General features: G+C 37.0%; 1 protein-coding gene across 3 annotated transcripts in view; it reads left to right on the forward strand.

Annotated features, from left to right (window-relative positions):
• Positions 1 to 25,483, forward strand: part of LAMA2 (laminin subunit alpha 2) — a 614,868-nt gene that overhangs the window by 123,450 nt on the left and 465,935 nt on the right. For all 3 annotated transcript variants that reach the window (XM_047859508.1, XM_047859510.1, XM_047859509.1), the window contains exon 2: positions 22,310 to 22,480. In XM_047859508.1, coding sequence (XP_047715464.1) covers positions 22,310 to 22,480 — 171 coding nt within the window. The remainder of the gene's footprint in view (positions 1 to 22,309; positions 22,481 to 25,483) is intronic.

Genomic DNA, 25,483 nt, shown 5'->3' on the forward strand with positions numbered 1-25,483 from the left:
ATCTCTTGCTTAGTAATAATTCCTTTATTGAAAGAGAATGTCTCTGTAAATAGTTGTACAAAATAAATAAACACTTTAAAAACAGATACCCTAATTCTTTTTTAATGTTTATTTATTTATTTTTGAGAGAGATATAAAGAGAGAGAGATGAGGAGGGGGAGAAGGCAGAGAGAGAGAGAATCACAAGCAGGCTCCATGCTGTCAGCACAGTGGGGCTTGAACCCACAAATTGTGAGATCATGACCTGAGCTGAAACCAAGAGTCAGGTGTTTAACCAACTGAGCTACCCAGACACTCCCAGATACGCTAATCCTTATCAATTGAGTTTATTTTAATTTTGTGGAGGGCTTGAGCTAGACACTGACAGAGGAGTTACAGAAATGAGTAACTCCAGAGTGACCAGCTCAAGTCTGGTCTTATGTTGTACATAACAAGAACTCTATAAATATTTGCTGAATGAATGATAAATTAATATGTTAGAATCCATATGTAATAGTTTGTGAAAATTTTTACCCAACAGCTGATTGGCTTTAATATGTGGAGGTGTGTGTGTGTGTGTGTGTGTGTGTGTGTGTGTGTGTGTGTGTGTGTGTTTATACCGTGCAAGTGAAATGAAAGAGTTTGATGAGATGAAAACTTTTGAGTACTCACTATGCACTTCTGAATACCACATGATAGGCATTCTGGGTGTTCAAAACTAGCATGTAATATTTTGTTCTAATGTCAGGAGTATATCTATGTAAGACAAAGACTAGTTTTTGAAATGATAAATTATATGATATAGAAAAATTGATGAGTAAAGCAGGATGGGACATTTTTCTAATCAAGAGGATGGATTTTTAACTGATTTTGAAGGAAATATTAAATGAAGAACTATGGATAATAATTCAGATAGGGATATTAACATAAGCTAGGTGTAGTGGGTGATGAGATGGTTTTCTCCCCCAGTTTTATTGAGATATAATTGACATACGGTACTGTATAAGTTTCTGATGTATGGCATAATGATTTGACTTACGTATATTGTAAAATGATTACCACAAGAGGTTTAGCAGATTTTTCAAAAAAAAAAAAAAGTAAAATATAGTCTTTTGCTCATGATGAGATGGTTAGGATTTACCCTCTTGGATTTACTCTCTTAACAGCTTTTATATACACCATACAACAGTGTTAACTATACTCATCATCCTCAGTACTAATTTGATCTTATAGAGGTAGTGTTTTCTGATTAAAATAATGAAATCATTTGGCTATAGCATGGGATTTTAACTCATAATAATAAGAGATAAATTTAGAATAAAGTTAGGGAAGGGGATTAGAGTGAAATTATGGAATACTTGGAATACCTAGGTGAAGCATTTATATTTAATCTAAGAGTCAAATTAGAGTTATCAGAGGATCTGGAGTGGGGCACAAACATAAAGAAAGTGGACTTATGTAGATCTGAATCTGACTATAATGCACAAGAATCTGACAAATAATAATTTCTGCTTTGAATAAAAATGGGGCTTGAAGCTACATAAGTACTGATTGAAGATAATGTGAAATTAGAATATAGTTTTGAAACACAAAGCTTAGACCTGATAATTAGAAGTTAAAAGAGAAGCGTTTATGTATGATAGCTCTAAAACAATATGTATACACACACACATACAAAATACCATATTTTACTCATATTTTAAATGATAAACTATTCCTATTGCTCTTTGCAGTGTAATTTTTTTCTGATTCATATTGAAAACCAGACTTTTATGTTGTATGCATACATTAGTTGATCTATTTATCTAATATTTCTTGAACACATTCTTGAGGTTAGCATTACATTAAGCCAGTATATTAATTAAATAAGCTTTCAATTTAGAGAAAGACAATTAACAAATCTTATTATAATGTGTCTAGAAATCCTAAGGCCCTAAATCCATCTATTATTTTCATAAGTGTGATTTACAAGTCTGCTTCATTACTGACAGGGTAGACAAAATATATATCTGTAAAGAATAACACTTTACTTGGCATTCTTGTAGTAGCCAAGAAAATACATAGTATTCTGAAAATGTTCAAATTTCTTGTTTCAACATGCTTGGGACCAGTTAATATTTATAGTTTTGTGAGTGAATAAATCCATATACTGAAAACATTTCATTCAGTAAGTTGACCTTCTTGAATAAATTTTGGAGTCTGAGGGAAAGCAATATGGTCCTTAAATTTAATCTATGTGTGTCTAAACTTAAGCTTCTAATGTGATCAACTCTTTATTATTATTGTCATATTTTGAATAAAAGAATTGCTTTTGGAATATTTTACTCTGACCTGTAACTTCTATAAACCAATCTGGCAGTTATTACGAGATTCAATATTAATAACAAAAAATGACCAACCTTTGGCTGTTTTGACATAACTGAATCCACCAAATATATATTTCACTTCTGAAATAATGCAGGATATATTATCTAGATATGATTTTAGATGATATAGTTTATTGTTAAATTTACCAGTAGTAAAAAAAATAGATAAAATATTAGATACAAGGAGAGAACAGTAAGAGAAATGAGCAGACACAAATCAGAAGTTTCATCAGTACAATTGAAGAGCAATTTACTTTGAAAGCAAAAATCTCATGACACTAAAACAAGATGACGAAAAAATTACACTGTGTGCAAGTGTGTAGAAAAAATAGCTTGCGATACTGTAGTGATCTGAGAGCTCATTACACATCAGCAATGAAGAGTTCTAACTACTATGCAATTAACATACTAGAGAGTATAAATAAGAGTGTATCATGTGTGGTGGCATATAAAAACTCATAAGTGGATGGAATTTTAGTAGAGTGATACTCTTGAAAAAGGAAACTGATTAGGCATATTTAATTAGAGAACAGTTACACAGCCACCTTCCATAACATCTTTTTAAGCAAGACTGTCTCATTTTGGATATCATACTTACAGTAAGACTGATACTCCAAAGACTAGTCAACCCCGGATGCTTACAGAGATGTTTTCCTTCATCCCTAATAATATATCCCGGAGCCTATCAACTTCCTTCTGTCAATTTTGACTGCCAATCAGGATTGGGAACTGAATTAGGTTTTAATGTAAACAACCAGTAACCAACTGCAAATTATAGAGTTATATTGATACCTCTCTTCTCTATTTGTGCCCCAAGCTCATGGATTCCAGTGAGGATAAAACACTTTTTAAAGATCTGGAAATACTTGCAATGGTATTTATTCTAGGGGAATGCTAATGAAAATTAGAAAATTTAAAGATGACTGAAGTTATTAAAGAACATAAACTTGATGATGATGAGTTCTTTCCTTACTGCCTATTAATAATTGGGGAAAAGAAACATGCTTCCAAATACACAAGTTGTGAGAAAAACTGGGGCAAAAGACCCCATAAAATCAAGAAAAATTTTTGGAAATCATTTTAGTGACCAGTAGTAAGTGATCTTTGGTCACATGTTGAAAGCAGTTTTTCAGAAATTTTTGAATTTTGAAAACCTAAGTTGATTTTTAGGAATGGCATGGTCACTTTATCCTCAGATGTCTAGGACAACCAACTGTACATATTTCTTGTCAATACCTATTTTTTTTAATGTTTGCTTTATTTTTTTGAGCAGAAGAGAGACAGAGAGCATGAGCAGGGGAGGGGCAGAGAGAGAGACACAGAATCTGAAGCAGGCTACAGGCTCTGAGCTGTCAGCATAGAGCCTGACAGAAGGCTCGAACTCATGAACCACAAGATCGTGACCTGAGCTAAAGTCAGATGCCTAACCCACTGAGCCACCCAGGTGCCCCTTGTCTCTACCTGTTGATGCAGAGCTGCTTGCCCGCTAAAGTCTACCTCTGACTCTTGACTAGAATACAGAGTTTTTCTTTCTGCAGACAGTTGAGAATCACATCATTTCTCCAGACCCTTATCTTTAATTTCTTCATCTCCATATCTAGGTTCCAGGTCTTTGCCTAGGAATGCAAAGTGAAGATTAGTTTAATCTGGTGTCTCTGGACTTCTATCCACCATTATCTTAGCTTACTGTCTGGACTTGATGGCTGGCCACACTTAGTTTGAATATCTTTGAAATTTTCTCATTGCTACCTGCTGTCACCCCTACTTCTGGTCTTGTATTTACTGTATCCAATATGGAAATGTTTCTAATAAAATCCGTGCAGAAATTCTATTATACAGTTCTCTTGCACTGGTTTTAAGCTCTGTGAAGAAAGGGGTCATGCCCGTGTTGTTTATTCTTATATAATGACTGCCTAGCTGAGTGCCTGGGCAGTTGGAGGAAAGGAATTCAATGAATATGTGTTACATATAGTTAACGAAGAGCTGGAATTGAGTTTGAAAAACGCAAGTTCCTTATTTAGCGAATTATCTCTCATTACTGATCTCCCATTGTTTTATCTATGAAATTCAGCTAATAATGCCTATCCTTTATCTTTTTTTTGAGAATGAATTGATACATGAAAATATTTTGAAATGGTCAGTGCTACACATTTATTATGATCAATGAGTTGCATTGCTTCAACAAACATTAACAGTACATGCCCTGTGAGAAAGGCTTGTGGTTTTTGTTTTTGTTTGTGTTTGTTGTGTTAGATTAGAGGAACTAGAACAAATGTACTTACTCCATGCAGAGTTTTTAAAAAGAAGTTAGAATTGGTATGACTAAATCAATTCATTAATGAGATTCCTTAATTTTATGAAAAATGCGTGAGCACCCATTTGATGTCAGTGATTCTAGTTGTCTCAGAATAAAAAGATTAATAAATTACACTCTTTGCCTTCAAGGAACTTAGAGTTTGGTGGTCATAGAATGTTGGTAAAATAGCCAAAAAAAAAAATGGCAAAAACCTCATTATATCTGAGAGTTTATATGTGCTCGGTAAATGAAAAGTATTATTAGCAACACTATGCTAAATGACTGTAAAATGCTGATTTTTCACTTCAAGTATTTACAAGAGCAAACAGAATATTTGTGAGTTTTCCTGCATATTTATGTGTGTGTTCAAACAGCTGCTAGAGAACAAAGTGTTTTGCTATAAACACTGTCAAATCTCACTTCAAAAAAAATTTGTCTATAAAACAAGTATTTCCGTAGATATACTGAAGCTGCATAGAATTTGCTTTTAAAGCATAAAACAGAATTAGATGCTTGAGTCAGCTGTGAAGTATTTTTTCATGCGACTCTTATTCTAATTCTTCACCCTATGGATCAGACTGAGACCTGGTGCAATTTGAAAGTGATAATGCAGTATAAAAGTTCCAGAAGCAAGCCATCGGTGGGCATAACTTTACATTACATTTATTAGAATCGTACCTTTATCTCTTCCAAAATTGTGTGTGTGTGTGTGTGTGTGTGTGTGTGTGTGTGTGTGTGTGTTTGGTTTTGGTTTTGTTTTTCTGTGTGAGGAGGGTGTTGGTGGGGGCGGGGGGGGGGGCAGATAGCCTGGGGCTTTGGGAAATACATCAATCAATCAATCAATATAACTCCTAACCCCAAAATCTTATCAATTGAGCTAACCTAATCCCAGAGAGAATTCAAAGTGACTTACAACAGAACACAAAAGACAGTTTTTTGTTTATTTTCTAAGACAGAAGCTGAGAAACTACTGAGAGATAGGGATTTCAGTTTAGGAAGACAATTAACAAAATAAACTTTAAAGGAATATTCGTTTTAGCCCTTGATGCTAACATTACTTCTGTGTTGTCAAGTCACTAAAACAGTAAAACAACTGTATCTGTGTGGTTTTGTTTTGTTTTGTTGTACGTTGTTTGTTCTGTTTTGCTTTTTTCATGATTTGTTCTTTTTATATTTTGATAAAAGGAAGTTATCCATTTCATCAGAAGAGGCCCTAAATTCTAAGCTACATTTTTCCTTAGAGAGTATTTTTGAGCACCTTATGTGTCCATACCCGTAGAGGCTCTGAGGACGATGGTGAACAAAGTAAAAACAAAACAAAACAAGCAAACAAACAAAAAAAAAACATAGCTTCTTCTATTGGGGAGCTGCTGTTCGGGCAAGATAGATAGACTTTGGATAAATAATCGTTTTATAAAATTACACATTGTAATCAGTGCGACAGAGGAAAAGTAAGGCATAATTAGGGATTGTAAAGGGGCACTGTTTGGGAAGGGTTAGGAAATATCTCAGAAGAAGAAGAAGGATATCAGGAAGGAAGACTCGTGAAAGGTAGGAGGTATGAAGAGTAGAGGAAAATTAAGGAGCAGGGATTTCTAGACACGGTCCTGAGGAAGGAAAAAGCAGAGCCTTGTTCTGGAAATTGATTAAAGGCAGTCGGTTGAATGTAACGAGAGGGTATTGTAAGCAGGGTAATAATTTTTAAACTTAACCTAAGTTATAATCCATTAAAAGATTTGAAGAGGAGTGACTTCATCAGATTTGCACCATAAGAAAATCCAGTTTATTAAAAGTGGATTGATAAAAAGGCAGAAGGTAAACAGGAGTCTATTTAAGAGGCTTTTGCAAAAGCCCAGATGTTAAAAATGCCATAATTTGGCTCCAAGTGTTGGTAGTGGCACTAGAGAAAAGCAAACGGATGTGAAATTAATTTTGGACTTAGAATAGTATTTAGTGGTGGAGTGGGAGCAAAATGACTCCTAGCTTTCTGTAGGATACACTGGGTAGGAAAAGCAGAATGTGTTGAGCTAGAGAGAATTTAGGAGTAGCTAATTCAGGGTGTGGGGCGGGGGGGATGGTGGTAGTGCTGGAGCATAGGAAGTCGTGAGCTCTGCTTCGGGTAAACTTTGAGATGCTAGCGAGACATCTGAGTGGAGGTGTTACCCAGCATTTGGACCAGGAGGCCTGCGCTTCAAAGAGATCTTTGGCCTGGAGATATAACTTGGGAGTTGTACTATGCAGATGGTATGTGAATGGCTTTGAAGTGGATGAGATTATTTGGGGAGGAGAATAAAACAGGAAAAGGAGGGGCGCCTGGGTGGCTCAGTCAGTTGAGCATCCAACTTCGGCTCAGGTCATGATGTCAGGGTTCATGAGTTTGATCCCCATATCGGGCTCTGTGCTGACAGCTCAGAGCCTGGAGCCTGCTTCGGATTCTGTGTCTTCCTCTCTCTGCCCCTTCCCAGCTCATGCTCTGTCTCTCAGAGATTAATAAAGGTTAAAAAAAAATTAAAAAAAAAACAGGAAGAGGATATAGGATCAAGACCCGAGAAACTTGTATATTTATTAATACAAACAAATGAAAAAGAAAAAGCAAATGAATGTAACTTTTCATTGTTTTCTTCTCCTCCTTTCGCTGCTGCTGCTTCTTCCTCTTCTTCTGTCTTTTAAACCAGAGGAAACATAGTGTAGAACAATGTTTTTTAATATATGTTTCATCATTAGAGATAAATTGTCTAGCAGTTCTTAAAGAGCAGAGCCCATGGGGAACAGCATCTTTCCAGCTGCCATTGTGTGACTCAAAGCTTACATGAGCCCCTTCTGATATTTTTGTGTGAGGGATGTAAATGCAAGCTTATGCTCCTCACATAGCAATCAGCTTAGGGATTTATCATATTTTTATTTTTACATTTTGGATTGTTAACAGCAGATAGACACAAAGTTTTCAATTTGTGTTCTATATTACAAACACCTCTGGTGACGGGGTCATTGCCAATTTACGGCTCTCCATTTCATTTTCAGGGACTTAAAAATGTTTTGCCTTTCCTTTCCTTGCCTTTTTTGCTTCCCGTTTTGAGTTTGCGGGCAGACCTGCCAAAGAGACATCTAGTTTCTAGGTTTGGTTTTGTAAGCCAGGCAGAAGAGAGCAGATACCGAACATATGTTCTGCTGATATTGATGAAGTGAGGTTGGAAGAAGTTGGAAGCAGTCTATTTTCCCCCAACTGCCACCCCCTCAAGGAATATTTTGGGTACCCTTATGCTAGAACATTCTAAATAAGTACCCCAGCTATAATAATTACTTTTATCATATGATTTTGAAAACCTTTAGGATGAATCAGAACTGTTCTACAAGTAGAACATTAAAAAAAACAAAACAAAACAAAGTGGTTTGTAGATTCTAATTTTAAACGGATAGAGGATACGATTTCCATGGAAAGTGGAAGGACCAGAAATTTTGTGATCAGAGCAGTCCACTGAATAGTCAACAAGTGGCAGAAGGGAGAGTAGCAGGGACCTGTATTTGGGGGAAGTAAATTTGAAGTTAGATAAAGAATCTATTCAATCTAGCCCTCCTGATGATAGTTTGCTAAATTGGGGGGTTTTGTTCTGCATTTCAAGGAATTTTTATTGATCAGAGGTAGTGTGTTCAACTTCAATTTACCAGGCATAGGATAGTTAGAGTTGGTTTCAAACATACTATTTGGAGGAGTTTGAAGAACTCTGCATACAAATGCCTTGCTTGAAGTCATTGTCATGGAGATGAATTGCCCTGCCCTTCCTGGTATATATCTGTCAGTGAGTATTCTTGCCAGATATCTGGGCTACAATGGCAGTTATTATCTTATGTATGTGTAAGTTTTAGGTCACTGTAAATTCATGATATAATCTTGTTTGAATAAGATAAATGATACCCTTTGTGAGGAATTTAATAAAATTCTATAGTGCTTGTCTGGGCCAAGTGGCTAGATGTCATTTCAGTTCATAATGGCTCTCTTAGTCCTCATTTTAGTAAGAATATCTGCTACATAGAATAGTATTGATATGCCACAAGCACAGCTTGCTTAGGCGCCATTGGAATACAAATGGTTGCATTTGGTTTATTTTGTCTCTGGTGAAAACGAAAATACTTAAATTTTCTTCTTAATCTGTTTGGAAGGAACAGAGTAAAGAATTAAAAAAAATTTTGTTACGTTTATTTGTTTTTGAGAGACCGAGAGACTGCTAGCGGGAGAGGGGCAGAGAGAGAGGGAGACACAGAATCTGAAGCAGGCTCCAGGCTCCGAGCTGTCAGCACAGAACCCGATGTGGGGCTCGAACTCACCAACCGTGAGATCATGCCCCTAGCTGAAGTCTGACATTTAACCGACTGAGCCACCCAGGCGCCCCAAGAATTTTTAAGATTAATTCCACGGGGAGACATGTACTATGTTTCCTTATGTAAAAAGAAGAAAGGAGACCAGACCAACTCAGAAGTCTCCAAAAATAGCCTTTATTTTGGAAGCTGGAAAGGGCAGAACTTAGCAGCAGTACAAGACAAATTTGAAAGGCCTATAAATGCGAGTTTGGACTAGAATACATGCTCTCCTTGTTTCTTTTTTTTTCTCCCTGAACAACTAGATTCAGCATTATTATTTTTTTTTCCAGTTTACAAGCATTGTTGTGTCTGGATGGCTATTAGTTCAAATTGGACTGATTTTCTAGTTCTATAAAACTCTTCATCTGCATCATGTATCAAGAGCATTGAGTTACTTCCTGCAGTGCACAGCTGGAAATCATTCTCTTCGGCAACATTTTGTTTCATCCCATTTTTGTTTTATACCAATGTGTTCCCCCACACCCACATAGCTCAGAATTTCAGCAGACAAGTATCTCCTTTTCTTCCTTGATGCATTTTAGAACATTTTAAGTTGGCAGGTTTTCTTTTGTCTTTCAAATACTGAAGCACTTGCAAACAGCTCTGTTTGCCTGCCTGAATATTTTTTAAAATGCTCCACAGACCTGAAAGACTTAAATGGAAAGTTAGAGACGTTCAAACAGTTTCCTCTTACTCTTTGAGAAGTGATAGGTGCTTGGCATAAACAAGCAGGAGAAATATTAGGTACCAAGAGTAAGAGGAATAATTGGAGGTGGGGAGAGGGGAAAGAGACATCTGTGATATATTGTAAACAATATGGGATGATTTTTTTTAATTATTAAGAAATTGACTATATTGAAGAGAAGTCACTGACTGGGTGACTTTTCCATAGCAAATATCTATGTGCCATCTGTTATTATATTAGTGATGGTCTTTGGTAGGTTGACTGTAGATGTTAACAAGAACCATGATTTGAGAAATTAAAATATATGTATTGTGTGTACTGATATATGAACATATATATCAATATCTAAGTAGTAATAAAAATTGTATATGTTAGGCACAGGCAATGAAAAACAACTACTCCCACGATATTTACTTAGTTTAAACTGATGAAAACAAGAAATATATACTTAGAAATTATTTTTGCCAGATTACATTAGAAAGATTTTCTTTAAAGACATGAGTTAGGTTATCATCATTTTAAAGTGATGGTTTACCAAACTTCACACATTTCAAGGTAATCAAAAAAGAACACAGTGAAGGGGAAAACAACCAAAAAACCTTGAAGGAAATTTTCACTGTGAAACAATTTTTGAAGTGGCCACTTCTTGGGGCATCTGGAGGGCTCAGTCGGCTAAGTGACTCTTGATTTTGGCTCAGGTCATGATCTCACGGTTCTCATGAGTTCAGCCCCATGATCGACTCTGCTGACAGTGCAGAGCCTGCTTGGGATTCTTTCTCTCCCTCTCTCTGCCCCTTCCCTGCTTGCTCTCTCTCTCTCTCTCTTTCTCTCTCTCAAAATGAATAAATAAACGTTAAAAGAAAGTGGCCACTTCTGATTGTGATCATTGTATAAGTATTGGGTCTTTGCAAAAGTAATTGTGATTGTTGTCACTACTACTGTTCCTTCACATTTTATCTTAAAGATGCTTAAATGAAGCAACTACATGTCTATTTATTTATTTTGTTATAATAAAATTACTCTCTTGATCGTGGTGTGTGTGTGTGTGTGTGTGTGTGTGCGCGCGTGCATGTGTGTGTGGGTGGGGAATGTATAAACATAATGTAGGGTCTTTATATCCATCTGGCTTCTTGATCAGAAGAAACAGAAGTCACCAATACTGTTTAACTTAAGCAGAAATGTACTTAAAGTGTATCACATAACTTGTGGAATTGTTAGAAAGTTTTGAGCACAAGGCATGGCACATGGTGCTCATCAAGGCCATTCGCAGGTCTCACTGCTTGAATAGTCTAGTTAGAGTCTTTCTACAGACATTGCCCTTTACCTCTTCTTTTCCCACCACCAGTGATACTTTTATCTTTTTCGCGGTCATCTTTTTTTTCATTATTCCCTAGCCCTGTTCTTTAAGTGCTCAAGATTCACACCCCTAGGCTAAAGTCATGGGCACATGCCCAAACTGTTAAAGGAAGGGGAGAGGAAAGATCTTTCCTACTTCTACTTTCCTAGCAGGGGATGAGGAACTATGTACCCTTTGTACTAAATACAGTACCAATTACCTAAGAGTAGAAATGGAGGCTGGAGCCAAGAAATGATAAAGGTCCGGCATAGTTTCACATAGCTTGGATTCTTTGAATTATTTCACTGAGCTAGAGTGCCCAAACAGGGTTCTACATTTCTACTAAATCAAGGGTCTGATCAGTTTACTGGCTTTGGTTTGCCGGATTTCTCTCTAGAAAGAATACACAAGTGCATCTATTTCTTCTCATTCAATAAATTTAAATTTGAGTGTTATAACAGGCTAGCTAGTGTTAACTCTATATTCAATGATGTTATAGAGTAGAAATCCACTGTAAAGGGTATTGAAGTTTCATTGTGATGAGGATTATAACAAAACATCAACAAGTATTGTGTGGACACCAAGAAGGAAACAACAGGGACATCCGGGTAGATCAGTTGGTTAAGCATCTGGCTCTTGGTCTTGGCTCAGGTCATGATCTCGCCATTCATGGGCTTGAGCCACTCATCAGGCTCTGCACTGACAGTGTAGACAGGGATTCTCTCTCTCTGCCCCTCCCCCACTTGTGTGTGTGCTCTCTCTCTCTCTCTCTCTCAAAAATAAATAAATAAACTTTAAAAAATAAAAACCAAGGAAACAGCATTTTATGTGGCAAAGTCAGAAAATACTTTCACAGAGCTGGGGATATGGGAGCTGGGTCAGGTCATGAAAGGTGAGTAGATGACTACGCACAGAAAAAGAAAAATATTATAGAATGGATAAGATAATTGGCGAGGCAATGCCTGATGTAGAATTTTCAAAACACCTGGTATAGTTTTAAACAGTAAGATGTCAGTACATTTGATGTGTACAGATAAGTTTAGAGAGGTAGATAAGGGCCTGATTATAAATGTCCAGGGGACCAAGGAGTGACTATTCTCCTATAGGCAACAGATAAGTCACAGAGGTTGTTAAAAAGAAGTGAAAAAAAATGATGTGATCAGACTTAATTTTTAGGAAGATCATTTTCATGACACAGTGGCAGATGAACAGAAGTGGAGCCATGCAGAAAGACAAGTTACAGTGCGATTGCAGTAGAGGTAAGACAGGACAGGTTATCCTTATATAAAAGTATAGACAGACAGATAGATGAGGAGAGAGAGAAAGAGAAAGAAGATGTTAAGGTGGAGACAAAAAAAATCGGAAGCAGAAATCTTAGAATGGTGAGAAGTCAGATGTATTTTTTCTCAAAGAACCATTTAACATTTTCTAGTTTCTGTGGAATAACAGGAAGGCTGGTTGATGTTCACCTATTAGGTGCGAATGGCAGAGATCTGGGGGATAAAGATGACTGACTCAGTAATGTTTTTGTGGATGGTCTTCATGAGGTCAGTCAGTAATGGAGATGAGCATGTGTAAAGGGCGGATGATTTCAACTTTTAAAGAAGAATTTATGAGCCAAGAGAGGAACTGTTTTGTAAGTAGCAATTAAAAGCCAGTTAAAAGAAGCTACTTTTCCTTTCCCAGTGGTTCTAGGGATCCACTGGGGAGATCTACAGAGTGTCACTGTCAGAGGAAAGAAAGGATTCAGTTACAATAAGAAGGCTGAAGAAGTGCTCTCTTAAAATGGAGAAATTTGGAAACAGATTTCAAGACTTACAAAATTATGGGGCGCCTGGGTGGCGCAGTCGGTTAAGCGTCCGACTTCAGCCAGGTCACGATCTCCCGGTCCGTGAGTTCGAGCCCCGTGTGGGGCTCTGGGCTGATGGCTCAGAGCCTGGAGCCTGTTTCGGATTCTGTGTCTCCCTCTCTCTCTGCCCCTCCCCCGTTCATGCTCTGTCTCTCTCTGTCCCAAAAATAAATAAACATTGAAGACTTACAAAATTATGACGGAAATTGGCCTGTGAGTGTGTGTATGGAAGGGAAAAGGAGAACTGGATGGTGGAAAACTGAGGAATAGTGCAGCAGGTGGAAAGAATTTTCATTTAGAGCTGGGAGGGGAGTAAGGCCAGTGAGTCTTCAATAATAAAATTAATTCTAACCCATTTGGGATCACAGTAACTGGGTTTGAAAACTAACAGTGCCACTTAGGTTTGGGGAATTATGTTCTTCATTCTTAAATTTCAGATTCTTACTAGGCTTCTTTGAACTGAATTCTTTTTGCTACGAGAAAACAACCGTCTAGTTCGCCACCTAGAGAAACATCACCTAAAGCCTAAGAAACCAGTCTGAACCGTGCCACACAGCAGATCACTTACGAGGACATTGAATGCATTTCTCGATGACTCACTTGTACTTCTTCAAAAGACAGCACTTATGTATTAAATATGATTCTAAGTCAAAGTTCTTTATTTTTATGAAATCAAAGCTGGAAGGATTGGAAAGCTGTGCGAGGAAAATAGAGTTACCTGCTGATTACTGGCCTGCTGGGGTCTTGGGGAGACTTTCATCTGTTTTGCTGATCTAGCACCTGCTTTTGCTTGTTTCCACTGATTCTGACAGAGATTGAAAAGACAGTTTTCCTCTGTAGTATCTAACAAACTGTTCCCCATTTGATTTAAGAAATGTCAATTTAAAGTTCTATTGTTACTTGCATCGACAATTTATAAAAACCAAGAAATTCAAGAAATAATATATATACATATGTATATGCATGTATGCACATGTACATCTACATATATGTGTATGTGGTTATATACACAGACATATACTTACACATATATCGATTCTTTGCCAAATTTTATTAAAATTTCCCCACATACAGAAAAATTGAAAGAATCATCCAGTAAACACTCATATACTCAGCATCTCTTGGAAACTTCATGCTTAAACTCTTCAATATGAATATTACTAACTAGAGTTCAATATTGGTTTACTTTCTTTTTTAAGGTAAAATTGACCTACAGTGAAATGCACACGTCTTCCCTGGGTGTAGCATGTGCTCATTGAGTGTGACAGTTAATAAGTTTTAAGAGATGTGCACACTTGTATAATATAAACTCCCATCAGGAATATTATCATTACCCCAGAAATTGTCTTATGCCTCTTTCCGGTCAGTCTACCCCTCAAAGCAATCTTTTTTCTCTTTCTATTTTCCCAATAGATTAGATTTGTCTGTTCTAAAAAGTCAAATAATAGAACATGCACTCTTTTTTGTAAAGCTTCTTTAATTTGACATATTGCTTTTGGGAGTCATCTTGTTCCATACTGAATACATTTCCATTGTGTGAATAAACCACCGTTTCTGTATCAGTTCTCCCACTGATTAAAAACTTGAGCTATTTCCAGGTTCGGTTATTATAATAAGAGCTTCCACGTGCATTTTTGTATAGGTCTTTTCATAGACACATACTGTCATTTCTCTTGGGATTTTACCTATGGGTGGAATGTAGGGTCATGAAGTAGATCTAGGTTTAAATTTATTTAAAAAAAAATGCTTGACTTTTTTCTAATGTCGTTGTACTAATTTATACTCCCAACAGCAGTGGAGTAGAATTCCAGTCCAGTTGCTCCACAAACCTTCAAACATTTGGTGCTGTCAATATTTTTAATAATCTACCACTTACTGTAAAGCATAAGAACCTTGGAGATATGTAGGTCTATTTACCATGATCTCTCCAGCCACCATTTCTTTGTTATAATTGTCATATGTGTTACATTAACATACACTGTAACCCTCCCTGCCCAACCCCCCCCCCGAAATATTATATTTTTTTTCTTTAAACATTAAAATGTATTTAAAGAACTTAGGAGGGGCACCTGTGTGGCTCAGTTGGTTAAGAATCTGACTGTTGATTTTGGCTCAGATCATGATCTCACTGTTTATGGGTTCAAGCCCCACGTTGGGCTCTGCACTGAGTTCGGAACTTGCTTGGGATTCTCTGGCTCTCCCCTGCTCACTCCCTATCTCTCTTTCAAAATAAATGAATAAATGTGAAAAAGAAAGAACTTAGGAAAAAGTCTATCGTTTTTTTTTTCAAGTTTACTTACACTTTTTTCTCTCATCTCCAATTTTATATTAATCCCATGCTGTTATTTTTTTATATTCTAGATACTGCATTTTTCAGTTCTATAATTTATATTTGATATTTTTTGTAGTTTCTATTCATCTACTGAAACTTCTTATTTGTCTTTTCATTGTAAGCATTTTTTGTGTGTCCTTGATCATGGGTATAAAAGCTGCTTAAAAATATTTGTACACTAACTTCAGTGTCTGGGTGATACCAGTGTTGATCTATGCACTGCTGTAAGCATGGGTAGCATTTTATTGTTTCTTCGTATGTTTAATAATTTTTTTAAAAAAAGTGCATCCTGGATATTGTGAATGATACATGTATAGAAACTCAGGATTCTGTTATGTTTTCCTGAAGAATAGTCCTCCATTTTTTTTTATTTCTGTGTTATATCAGTTGGTTAATATATATGGATTCAAACAGCAAACTGTAGTCTTTCCTGTGAAATGCAGCTACTGTAGATTTCTGTGTTGTTCTTTTAGCCCCAGTTTGTATACTTGGCATCTGCCTTGGTCATATTCAGGTCTGGCATCAGTGAGAGATTTGGGAAGAGTTTATACACATACTTTGAGGCTCCTTTTACAGGTTTTTCCCAATATTTTTCCTTCACTTCGTAGCAGCTGTGGCTGTTCATAATTTCGGCCTCTGTTTTTTCAAGATAGTTTAGAAAAAGACAAACAGACAAGAGACACTGTGGAATTCTACTTGACTTTTAGCCACTGTGCCCTGTGCACTCTGAAACGCATCCCGTATCTTCCCCTTTCCAAGCATACACATCCCTCCCAGCTTACTTGTTTGGGGTTGTTCTCCATTGCTTTTAGGTATTTGGGATTTTTTAAAAATATATTTTGTTTAGAATTCATACCTGTTATCTGTGAGAAGGTTGGTTCACTGGGAGCTACCCCACAATTATTAAGAGTAGAACTTGTATATGCAGGTTTTAAAAATGCTTCTGCTCTTTGAAACCAGAATGTGGAATTTTGAGGTTGCAAATCATCATAATAATGCAAACATCTACAAACATACCATAGTATTTGGATGAGCAAAGATAGTATAAAAACATCCAAATGAAAATTTGGTGAATTTTGTAAATATTAGTCATATTTTGAAAAATTGCTGTTTTTCAATTATAGACTATCCTTTTCTAGACTATTTATTAAATGTATAAATTATGTTATACCATACACAAAAATAAACTCAAAAATGGATGAAAGACCTAAATGTAAGACAGGAAGCCATCAAAATCCTCGAGGAGAAAGCAGGCAATAACCTCTTTGAAATTGGCCACAGAAACTTCTTACTCAACATGTCTCTGGAGGCAAGGGAAACAAAAGCAAAATGAAATATTGGAACGTCTTCAAAATAAAAAGCTCTGCATGGCAAAGGAAACAATCAGCAAAACTAAAAGGCAACCAACGGAATGGGAGAAGATCTTTGCAAATGACATATCAGATAAATAGTTAATTTCCAAAATCTATAAAGAACTTATCAAAGTCAACACCCAAAAAACAAATAATCCAGTGAAGAAATGTGCAAAAGACATGAGTAGATACTTCTCCAAAGAAGACATCCAGATGGCCAACCGACACATGAAAAAGTGCTTAACATCTCTCATCATCAGGGAAATACAAATCAAAACTATAATGAGATACCATCTCATGCCTGTCAGAATGGCTCACATGAACAACTCAGGCAACAAAAAATGTTGGTGAGGATGCGGAGAAAGAGGATCTCTTTTGCATTGCTGGTGGGAATGCAAACTGGTGCAGCCACTCTGGAAAACAGTATGGAGGTTCCTCAAAAAACTAAAAATAGAACTACCCTATGACCCAGCAATTGCACCACTAGGTATTTATCCAAGGGATATATGCTGTTTTGAAGGGTCACATGCACCCCCATGTTTATAGCAGCACAATCAACAATAGCCAAAGTATGGAAAGAGCCCAAATGTCCATTGATGGATGAATGGATAAAGAAGATGTGGTATGTATATACAACGGAATATTACTCGGCAGTCAAAAAGAATGAAATCTTGCCATTGGCAACTACGTGGATGGAACTAGAGGGTGTTATGCTAAGCAAAATTAGTCAGTCAGAGAAAGAAAAAAATCATATGACTTCACTCCTATGAGGACTTTAAGAGACAAAACAGATGAGCATAAGGGAAGGGAAACAAAAATAATATAAAAACAGGGAGTAGGACAAAACAGAAGAGACTCATAAATATGGAGAACAAACTGAGAGTTACTGGAGGGGTTGTGGGGGGGGGATGGGCTAAATGGGTAAGGGGCACTAAGGAATCTATTTCTGAAATCATTGTTGTACTGTATGCTAACTTGGATGTAAATTAAAAAATAAATTTTAAAAAATGTATACATTATGTAACAGAATATATTGTTGTTTTCTTTATAGTAATCATATTCTAATCTCCAAAGAAAATATATAGGTAGAAAAAATTTTATCTGTTTTTTTGTTCAGATTTTGTTATCCCACAAATCCAGCTAAATTTATTTAGTCTGCATACTATTCAGGAAAAAAAAAGTCAATCATAATTGTATGGGTAATGATGACTGGCTTTTATGTCATTAACATTACATGACCTCAAATTGAATTAAAAGGCTGTAAGTCAATACTCTATAAGGGTTCACCAGCTATTTGTAGTTTATTTATTCACAATGTTTACATAATCTTAACCAAGCAACCCGTATTGAAAGTGGAAATAAATATTACCCTGCTGCTTTTGAATGGGAATAAATAGGTACAGTTTAATAGATTTAACATATAATGGAAGTGGGCTGCAATCTCTAATACAACCTGCTGAAGATTCAATAAAAGCTCAGATATTGACTGACTCTTCAAACTGGTTGTTAGCAACTAATTGGAGACCTTCCCTGACCAATATAGTTTACTGATTTTTGTAAAAAATAAACAGTAAAATAGCTGATAAAATTTTAAAAGGCAACTGTTTCCTAACCACAAAGCAAGGCAATTAAATTGAAAAGGTTAATTTTGAGCACCTGATCAGTAAGTGTGACAGAAACAAATCAATGGAAAGAACTGAAAGATAATAAATGTAAATTTTATTAATTTCTTTGTTTATGGGTAGAAAACTCTATGAAACAACAAAAGACTGGAAACTGGATAAGTCATATCCATTACAGTGGATGTAAATGGATAAGCATTGCTGAGGACCAAATTTTGGTTCTTTTTTATGCCCTGATAGGCATCCAGCTTCGGCTCAGTTTATGATCTCATGGTTTGTGAGTTCAAGCCCCACATAGGGCTCTGTGCTGACAGCTCAGAGCCTGGAGCCTGCTTCAGATTCTGTGTCTACCCTCTCTCTCTCTGCCCCTCCCCCCCTCACACTCTGTCTCTCTCTCTCAAAAAATAAATAAACATTAAAAAAATTAGAATACGTTTTCTTGGTTAAAGAGCTGAGTTCAAATCATAGTTATCAATCTTACTAATTCATAATTTTGTACATATTGCTTTTCTTCTCTGAGCTGCACTTTCTTCATTTGTAAAATGAGACTGATAAATTCTATACAATGGGGTGATGGGGGGATTAAGTCTTATTACTTAATGAATATGAAATAGCTTCTGAATCACTGTTACTTTTCTACCTATAATTCTTTTATAGCCATGTCATGTCGTTCACATTTTATCCACTTAATTCTGTAGGGAAATTGGGGTGTAATTCAATTCTATGTTTTGGACCACACAATATATAGTAAAGTAGTTTTTGCCAGCTGTCTTTCTTTTATGGACCCCTCCCATGATTACTCAGGGCTTTGGAGCAGCCCTGTGTGGAACCTGATTTGAGTAGGCTCAACCTCCACTTTCTCAGGTTCCACACAGGGCTGCTCCAAAGCCGGGCATAGGGAGTCTTACCCATACCTACAAAACAGACTCAAGGCCAGGGTCGAAATCAGAACTAGTCAGAGTTGAAGGAGGAGACAAAGATCACAGAGAAAAACCGACAGTGTCCTGGGGCAGTTTTAGACATGTTGGCCACTGCCTCAGATGCCTTTTGTGTAAGTGATCTGGCTTTGTTTGAAAGGATAAGAACAGGCTTAACTACCTAAACTCCTACTACAGGCCAGCAAGATAAGAAGTAGAGTTTTGCCCTCCTGAAAACAGCGTATCTCTTCCTTCTAATTACCAACTTTGTTCTATGCTACACACTAAAATTATAAAGACCTGGGGGAAAAAATCCCACTAAAACAAATCACAGTGACAAGTAAGCAGCAGTTTGTGTTGATGTCTATGTGAACCATTAAGTATCCTCTGTGTGTAATCTATGTATCTAGATCTGTATCCATATCTATATCTATATATCTGTATCTGTATCCACGTCTGTATAATCACAAAATCTAATGGGTTAGAATAATTCTAAAGTCAACTACTCGGTTAGTCACTCAACATTCGCTTAAGTTTTCCAGAAAAAGTCCATACTCATATGCTATTCCCTCTGCCTGGTGAGTTTGTTTTTTCCTTTTCTCTATCAGATAAACTTCTATTTCTCCTTTGAGATTTAGCTCAAGATCACTTCCACAATAAGCCTATCTCAATAGTATTTTATTCTCAAATCTTTTATGGTACCTGGCATAGTATGTGCTCAATGCATTACAATTAAATGCAAAATGGGGATGAATGGCAGAAGAGAAAGATGGGCAGACATATCATATTTATTTAATCATATATCATTTACAAATATAGAGAATAAAGTGTCTAAGGTGGTGAGATAATGTTTGGGGGTGATCAAATTATTTTAAAATTTATAATGTGGTTAACTTCACAAAACTGAGGTAGTTTCCAATAAGCCTGTATAAAAGGAAGACTAAAAAAAAAGTTAATAACCGTTGTACTTACAGTAATTTACCATTTAGAAAACACTCTATATTTCCTCATGAAATAAGTAACAATAGCTTTATGAGTGGCTAATACTTTTCTGATCAACGATCATCTGTGCACGTCTTAACGATAGAATGTCTCATTGAGTGAGGGTCAGAGCAAATAGATGAGGAAAATGAGGGGTTTGAGGAAATAAACTTATCAGGAAGAATGAATGAGATAGTGGCTGCAATTGAGTAAAAAAGTAAGTTTTGACCTTCTGGCAAACAAGGAAAAATTGGAAACCTCAAGTAACTATTCGCTGGAGAAAAGCACAAGGCAGGAGGGCCAGCAGGCTCGGGCCTGGCTAGATTAGAGCATCAGAACTGAGGGATTTTAGAGGCTGGTGAATTATGGAGAGAGGGAAGAGAGAGAGAGAAATAGTCTGAAGGCAACTTTTTGGGAGACCCTGAGAGTGACTGAGATGATAATTGTGGTGCTGGTCTTAGGAATTCGCTTACCTCTTCAAAATTGTTGAGAATGATTACAAAAGAGATTAAAATCATTTAAAAATCTTTCTCATTCACTGTACTGTTACTTCCTTCAGTGCAATTCTAAGGTCAACCAGGACCACAAATTAGCACTAGATTTAGGTAGGGTATCATTTGACATTGTAGAGAACAAGCACTAGAGTGATTAAAAGGATAGATTCTGGAGCCAGATTCCGTGGTCTCAAATCATGGCTCTGCTATTTGCTATCTGTAATCCTAGACAAGTTACTGAACGTCGTAATAAAATAAGGGCAATAGTAGCATGCTGCTCATGTGGGTGCCATTTGAAGCAACTTAGCCCATGAAGCCAGAACAATGCCTGGAACATTATAAACATTCAGTAAGGCTGGTGATGAGGATGAGGGTGAAGATGAAGATGATGCAAAGAACATTTATGAGGCCAATCTTTGGAGTTCCTTCATTTTATAAATATATTGAGTGCTTACTCTGTACCTAGCACGTGCTAAGTTTGCAAGATATGAACTCAAAACTGTGGGGATCTCAGTAAAACGTTGGGACATAAGATTTAGTTAATAAAGGTCTTTCTAGCAGAGGTCGAATTAATGTAGACCTACTTGGCGTGTGTATAGAGCAGAGACCACCTAGATGGTTAGCACGTTCCGTATATAAATCGAGTCAAATCGTCCGGAATCGCAGATGTATTTTCTCCAAGACAAGTTTTTCAGTTAAAGAGTGGCTTCTGACAAATGGCTTTACCATATTGTCAGGAAATGAGGTCCATAAAATGCAAATACTAGACATGTATGAGGCAAAATTGACATGAAGTTTTAGAAAGAAAAACCTGAGTTCATATGGAATGAAAGGCCTTCCCAACTATACACTGTCATGGGTCTCTGTGATTTTACCTGAGTGAGCTTAAACTTCTATTGTATCTAAGAAATAATTGCTGGTATATGATCGTGGACCACTATAACTACTTGTTTCTGATAACTCATTGCTGTATAATATGGCTTTGTAGCACAGAAGGCAGCAAAGAATGGTTTTCCAAAATCTTTCATCATTTGCTATTTTCTCCAGTCTGAATAAAAGGAATTATAACAACCACTTAATGCTACATAATAATTGGAGAATAAAAATGGCCACAGAAATCATAAACGCTTAGGTACACAAAATCTTTATATACGATTATAGTTTACTACTAAATACCAACTAGCTGAAGTGGAAGATGGAAGATTCAATAAGATCTTTTGCCAATGACATGAAGAGAAGATATTTTATAAGTTTATTTTTATTACTTTTGGGGGGGGCGGTGGGAGAGGGGCAGAGAAAGGGAGACAAAATCCCAAGCAAGTTTTGTGCTGTCAGCACAGAGCCAGATGTGGGGCTCGAACCCATGCACTGTGAGTTCACGACCTGAGCCTAAATGAAGAGTTGGTCACTTAAGTGATTGAACCACCCAGGCACCCTTGAAGGTCTTTGTTTTTTAAGTGTGTTAGAGACAGGGCTTTCTTCCTAATTAAATGTTACAGGTTAAACATTAAGAAGATAGCTTTAGATTTTATATTTAAGACTGAAGAAGAAATGTTCATTTGAGAACACATGCTATTTATGTAGAGTAGTTAATTAAACCAGATATTCAATTATCACTGATTATTTAATTTTCAATTAATTTAATGCTCTGAAAAATATCCTATCTTAATTTCATCTTAAAATGCAGCGAAATCATACCATGTTGCTTCTGGCCCACACATCTTCATTTGTCCTTCTTTTTCAGGTTTATTCCCTGCTGTCCTGAATCTTGCTTCCAATGCTCTCATCACCACAAATGCAACATGTGGAGAAAAAGGACCTGAAATGTATTGCAAATTGGTAGAGCATGTCCCTGGACAGCCTGTGAGGAACCCCCAATGTCGAATCTGCAATCAAAACAGCAGCAATCCAAATCGTATGTATTTTATTTTTTTTTAATATTTTTTAGCGTTTATTTTTGAGACAGAGAGAGACAGAGCATGAACAGGGGAGGATCAGAGAGAGAGGGAGACACAGAATCTGAAACAGGCTCCAGGCTCTGAGCGGTCAGCACAGAGCCCGACGCGGGGCTCGAACTCACGGACCGTGAGATCATGACCTGAGCCGAAGTCGGACACTTAACTGACTGAGCCACCCAGGCACCCCCATATCGTATGTATTTTAATACATGTTTGCATGGCACTGGCTAAGATCTGTAGTTGAGAGACTTTTTTTTTAATTTTTAACATTTATTCATTTTTGAGAGAGAGAGAGAGAGAGAGAGAGAGAGAGAGAGAGAGAGAGAGAAACAGAGCGTGAGTAGGAGAGGGGGAGAGAGAGAGGGAGACATAGAATCTGAAGCAGGCTCCGGGCTCTGAGCTGTCAGCACAGAGCCCGACATGCGGCTCGAACTCACAAACTGTGAAATCATGACCTGAGCCGAAGTCGTTCGCTAAACTGACTGAGCCATCCAGGCACCCCATGTAGTTGAGAGACTTTGAGGTGAAGTTGCATTCAAGTCAAAGGGTTTGTGGTCCCCAAATTCCTAGACCTTTTCTTCCATTGGGAGCTTCTTTATACCTCTTCTGTACCATCTGACAAACATTACTGGAGTTCTCTATGTGTACCAGGTATAGTGCTTGAGAAGAGTTTTCTAGCTGAACACCTACGGCAGTCATTAGGTTCACTACCTCCAGAATCACATCTGAGGATGTGGTTATAGTGCAGGCTTTAGTCATTTGTTGGTCACTTACGTGCCAGGTACTCTGGTGAAAATCAACAGGAATAAGGTATGGTCCCTCACTGCAACCAGTGAAGAAATAGGCAAAAGGTACAAAGTAAAGAATGAGCATAGGGGTCTGAGGGAGAGAGAGGAGGGTTACAAATTAGTCTTGGTGCAAGTGAAGGCTTGCCAGAAGTGCCATCTAAGCTGAGATTCCAGGACAAGTATTAAATACGCACGTAAAGAAGAGAGAGTGAGAAGAGACGAAGAAATGCCGGAAAGATCAGAATGAGATAGAAAACCTTACTTGCTCAGGGAACTACAAGTAGTTGGAATGGCTAGAACTAAAAGCATCAAAAAGCAGAATGTAGAGATGGGTCTTGTGCAGAGGCTGGAAGTGGATTATGAAGGTTCTTAAACACCACAAGAGGGGAGTTTTAAGGAGAGGTGTCATACAAAGCCCTCTTGCTGGCTTCTATGAACCACACTGACGTCTCAGATTCATTTATGTGTTTATTCGGCAAGCATATGAACCCCTGCTGCTAGCAATGCATTGTACTGAAGTCTAATGGTAACTCATACATAGTTCCTGACTTAAGCGACTTAGGGGGGGAATAGGGGAAGCAGAAAAGTAAATTGAGTGTTAAGGGAACATGAGAGAGGCTATTTAACTATTTCTGGGAGAAAGTGACTCATGTACTGCAGAAAGAAGAGTAAGATGAAAAGTATTATAAAAGAAAAAGCATACACAAGTCTTGGAGTTATGGAACAGCGTGATACATTCAGATAATGATAAGTAATTTGGTTTAATGGGTAAAGAATTTATATGGAGAAGGGGAGAATGGTGCGAGAGGATTCTAGAGATGGAGGTTGATTTAGAGATACGCGTTGGGAAATTATCAAATCTGTTGGGGAGGTTAATAATGTGAATACTTAATGTCAAAGAGGTGAGTTCTAATGGGGATAAAACTTCACAATTATAGCATTTTAAAATTTGCTTAGTTTCCTTCTCTTTTTAAGCTAAAAACCTATAAAATGAAAGAAGTTTTCTCTCACAATTTGCATTTTTTTTTACCTCAAAATAAAGTTGGAAGGCCTTGTGTGTTCTTTATTGGAACTAGTTAAAGGGTAGAATGCATGGTCCCCTCTCTATTATATAATTTAGAGATGCTGAAAACATTATGTTTGGAGAATTGGAACTTTTGTGATTAAAACCGGTGGGTCTTGTGTATCACAGAATGTTTAAAAAATCTTAAGATGGCAACTACCAGAATCTTCCATGTCTTTAATGATTCTGATTATTTCTGTGATTCAGATTATTATGATATAGGTATGAGTGAGGAGTAATGGAACACATCTCACCTGTTGGCTTATTTTTTAGAACAATAAGGGCAGAGGACCTGGGTCAAAGCCCCGGGGAAGCATCAGAAGCTAAGGGAGGTAGATTTAGTGGAATCCAGGAAGGCAATAAAGAGAAACAGAATCCAAGGAAGGAAGGCAGAAGATTCAGGTACCATGCTTGTGAGGAAGGAAAGAATTTTCAGGAAGAATGAAAAATCAACAATGTTAGCTACTTCAAGATATTGAGTAAGAAAGTATAAAATAGATTTTCCTTGATTTTGACAATATGGACATCCATTGGTAAACTTGTCAAAGCAGTCAGTGGATGGATGAGGCAAAAGCCACATTCAAGAGTTAGCGAGTGGTAAAAAGGAAAGAAAGAAGTATAGGGATATTCTCTCAAATATCCTTGGTGTGAAAGAGAATGGATGTGGTGTTTTGAAGGTTTTCAGAGATGGGGCATTTGAGCAAGTTTCAGTTGAAAGGAGAGGCCAGGAAACTTGAGGATAAAGTGACAATGGGGGTGGTAGTTCTCTAGAGGTAAAAACAGATGAGTCACTGAGCACAGGTAAGAAGGCATCCTTTTAACTCATCAAATCAGAAAGAGGGAAGATGAGTAGAGGTAGATAGAAGGGAGTATTTGGGAGGAAATTCTTATTTAATGCCTTAATTTTCTTATTAATATGTGTGTCTGGGTTTTCTGTTAAGGAAAGAAGTAAAATTTTGATTAGCCCATTTGGGTAATAGGAGGAGAATTGCTGAGCCATAGTGAGAATAAAGTGATAATTCTATATGGGGTGGAATGGAAGAATCAAATGTTTGTGCTGATCCTCATGGAGTTTTACAGAGAAAGTAGAATGGAAGAATAAGGTGGCA

Source organism: Prionailurus viverrinus, chromosome B2, assembly GCF_022837055.1.
Source record: "Prionailurus viverrinus isolate Anna chromosome B2, UM_Priviv_1.0, whole genome shotgun sequence".
NCBI lineage: Eukaryota > Metazoa > Chordata > Mammalia > Carnivora > Felidae > Prionailurus > Prionailurus viverrinus.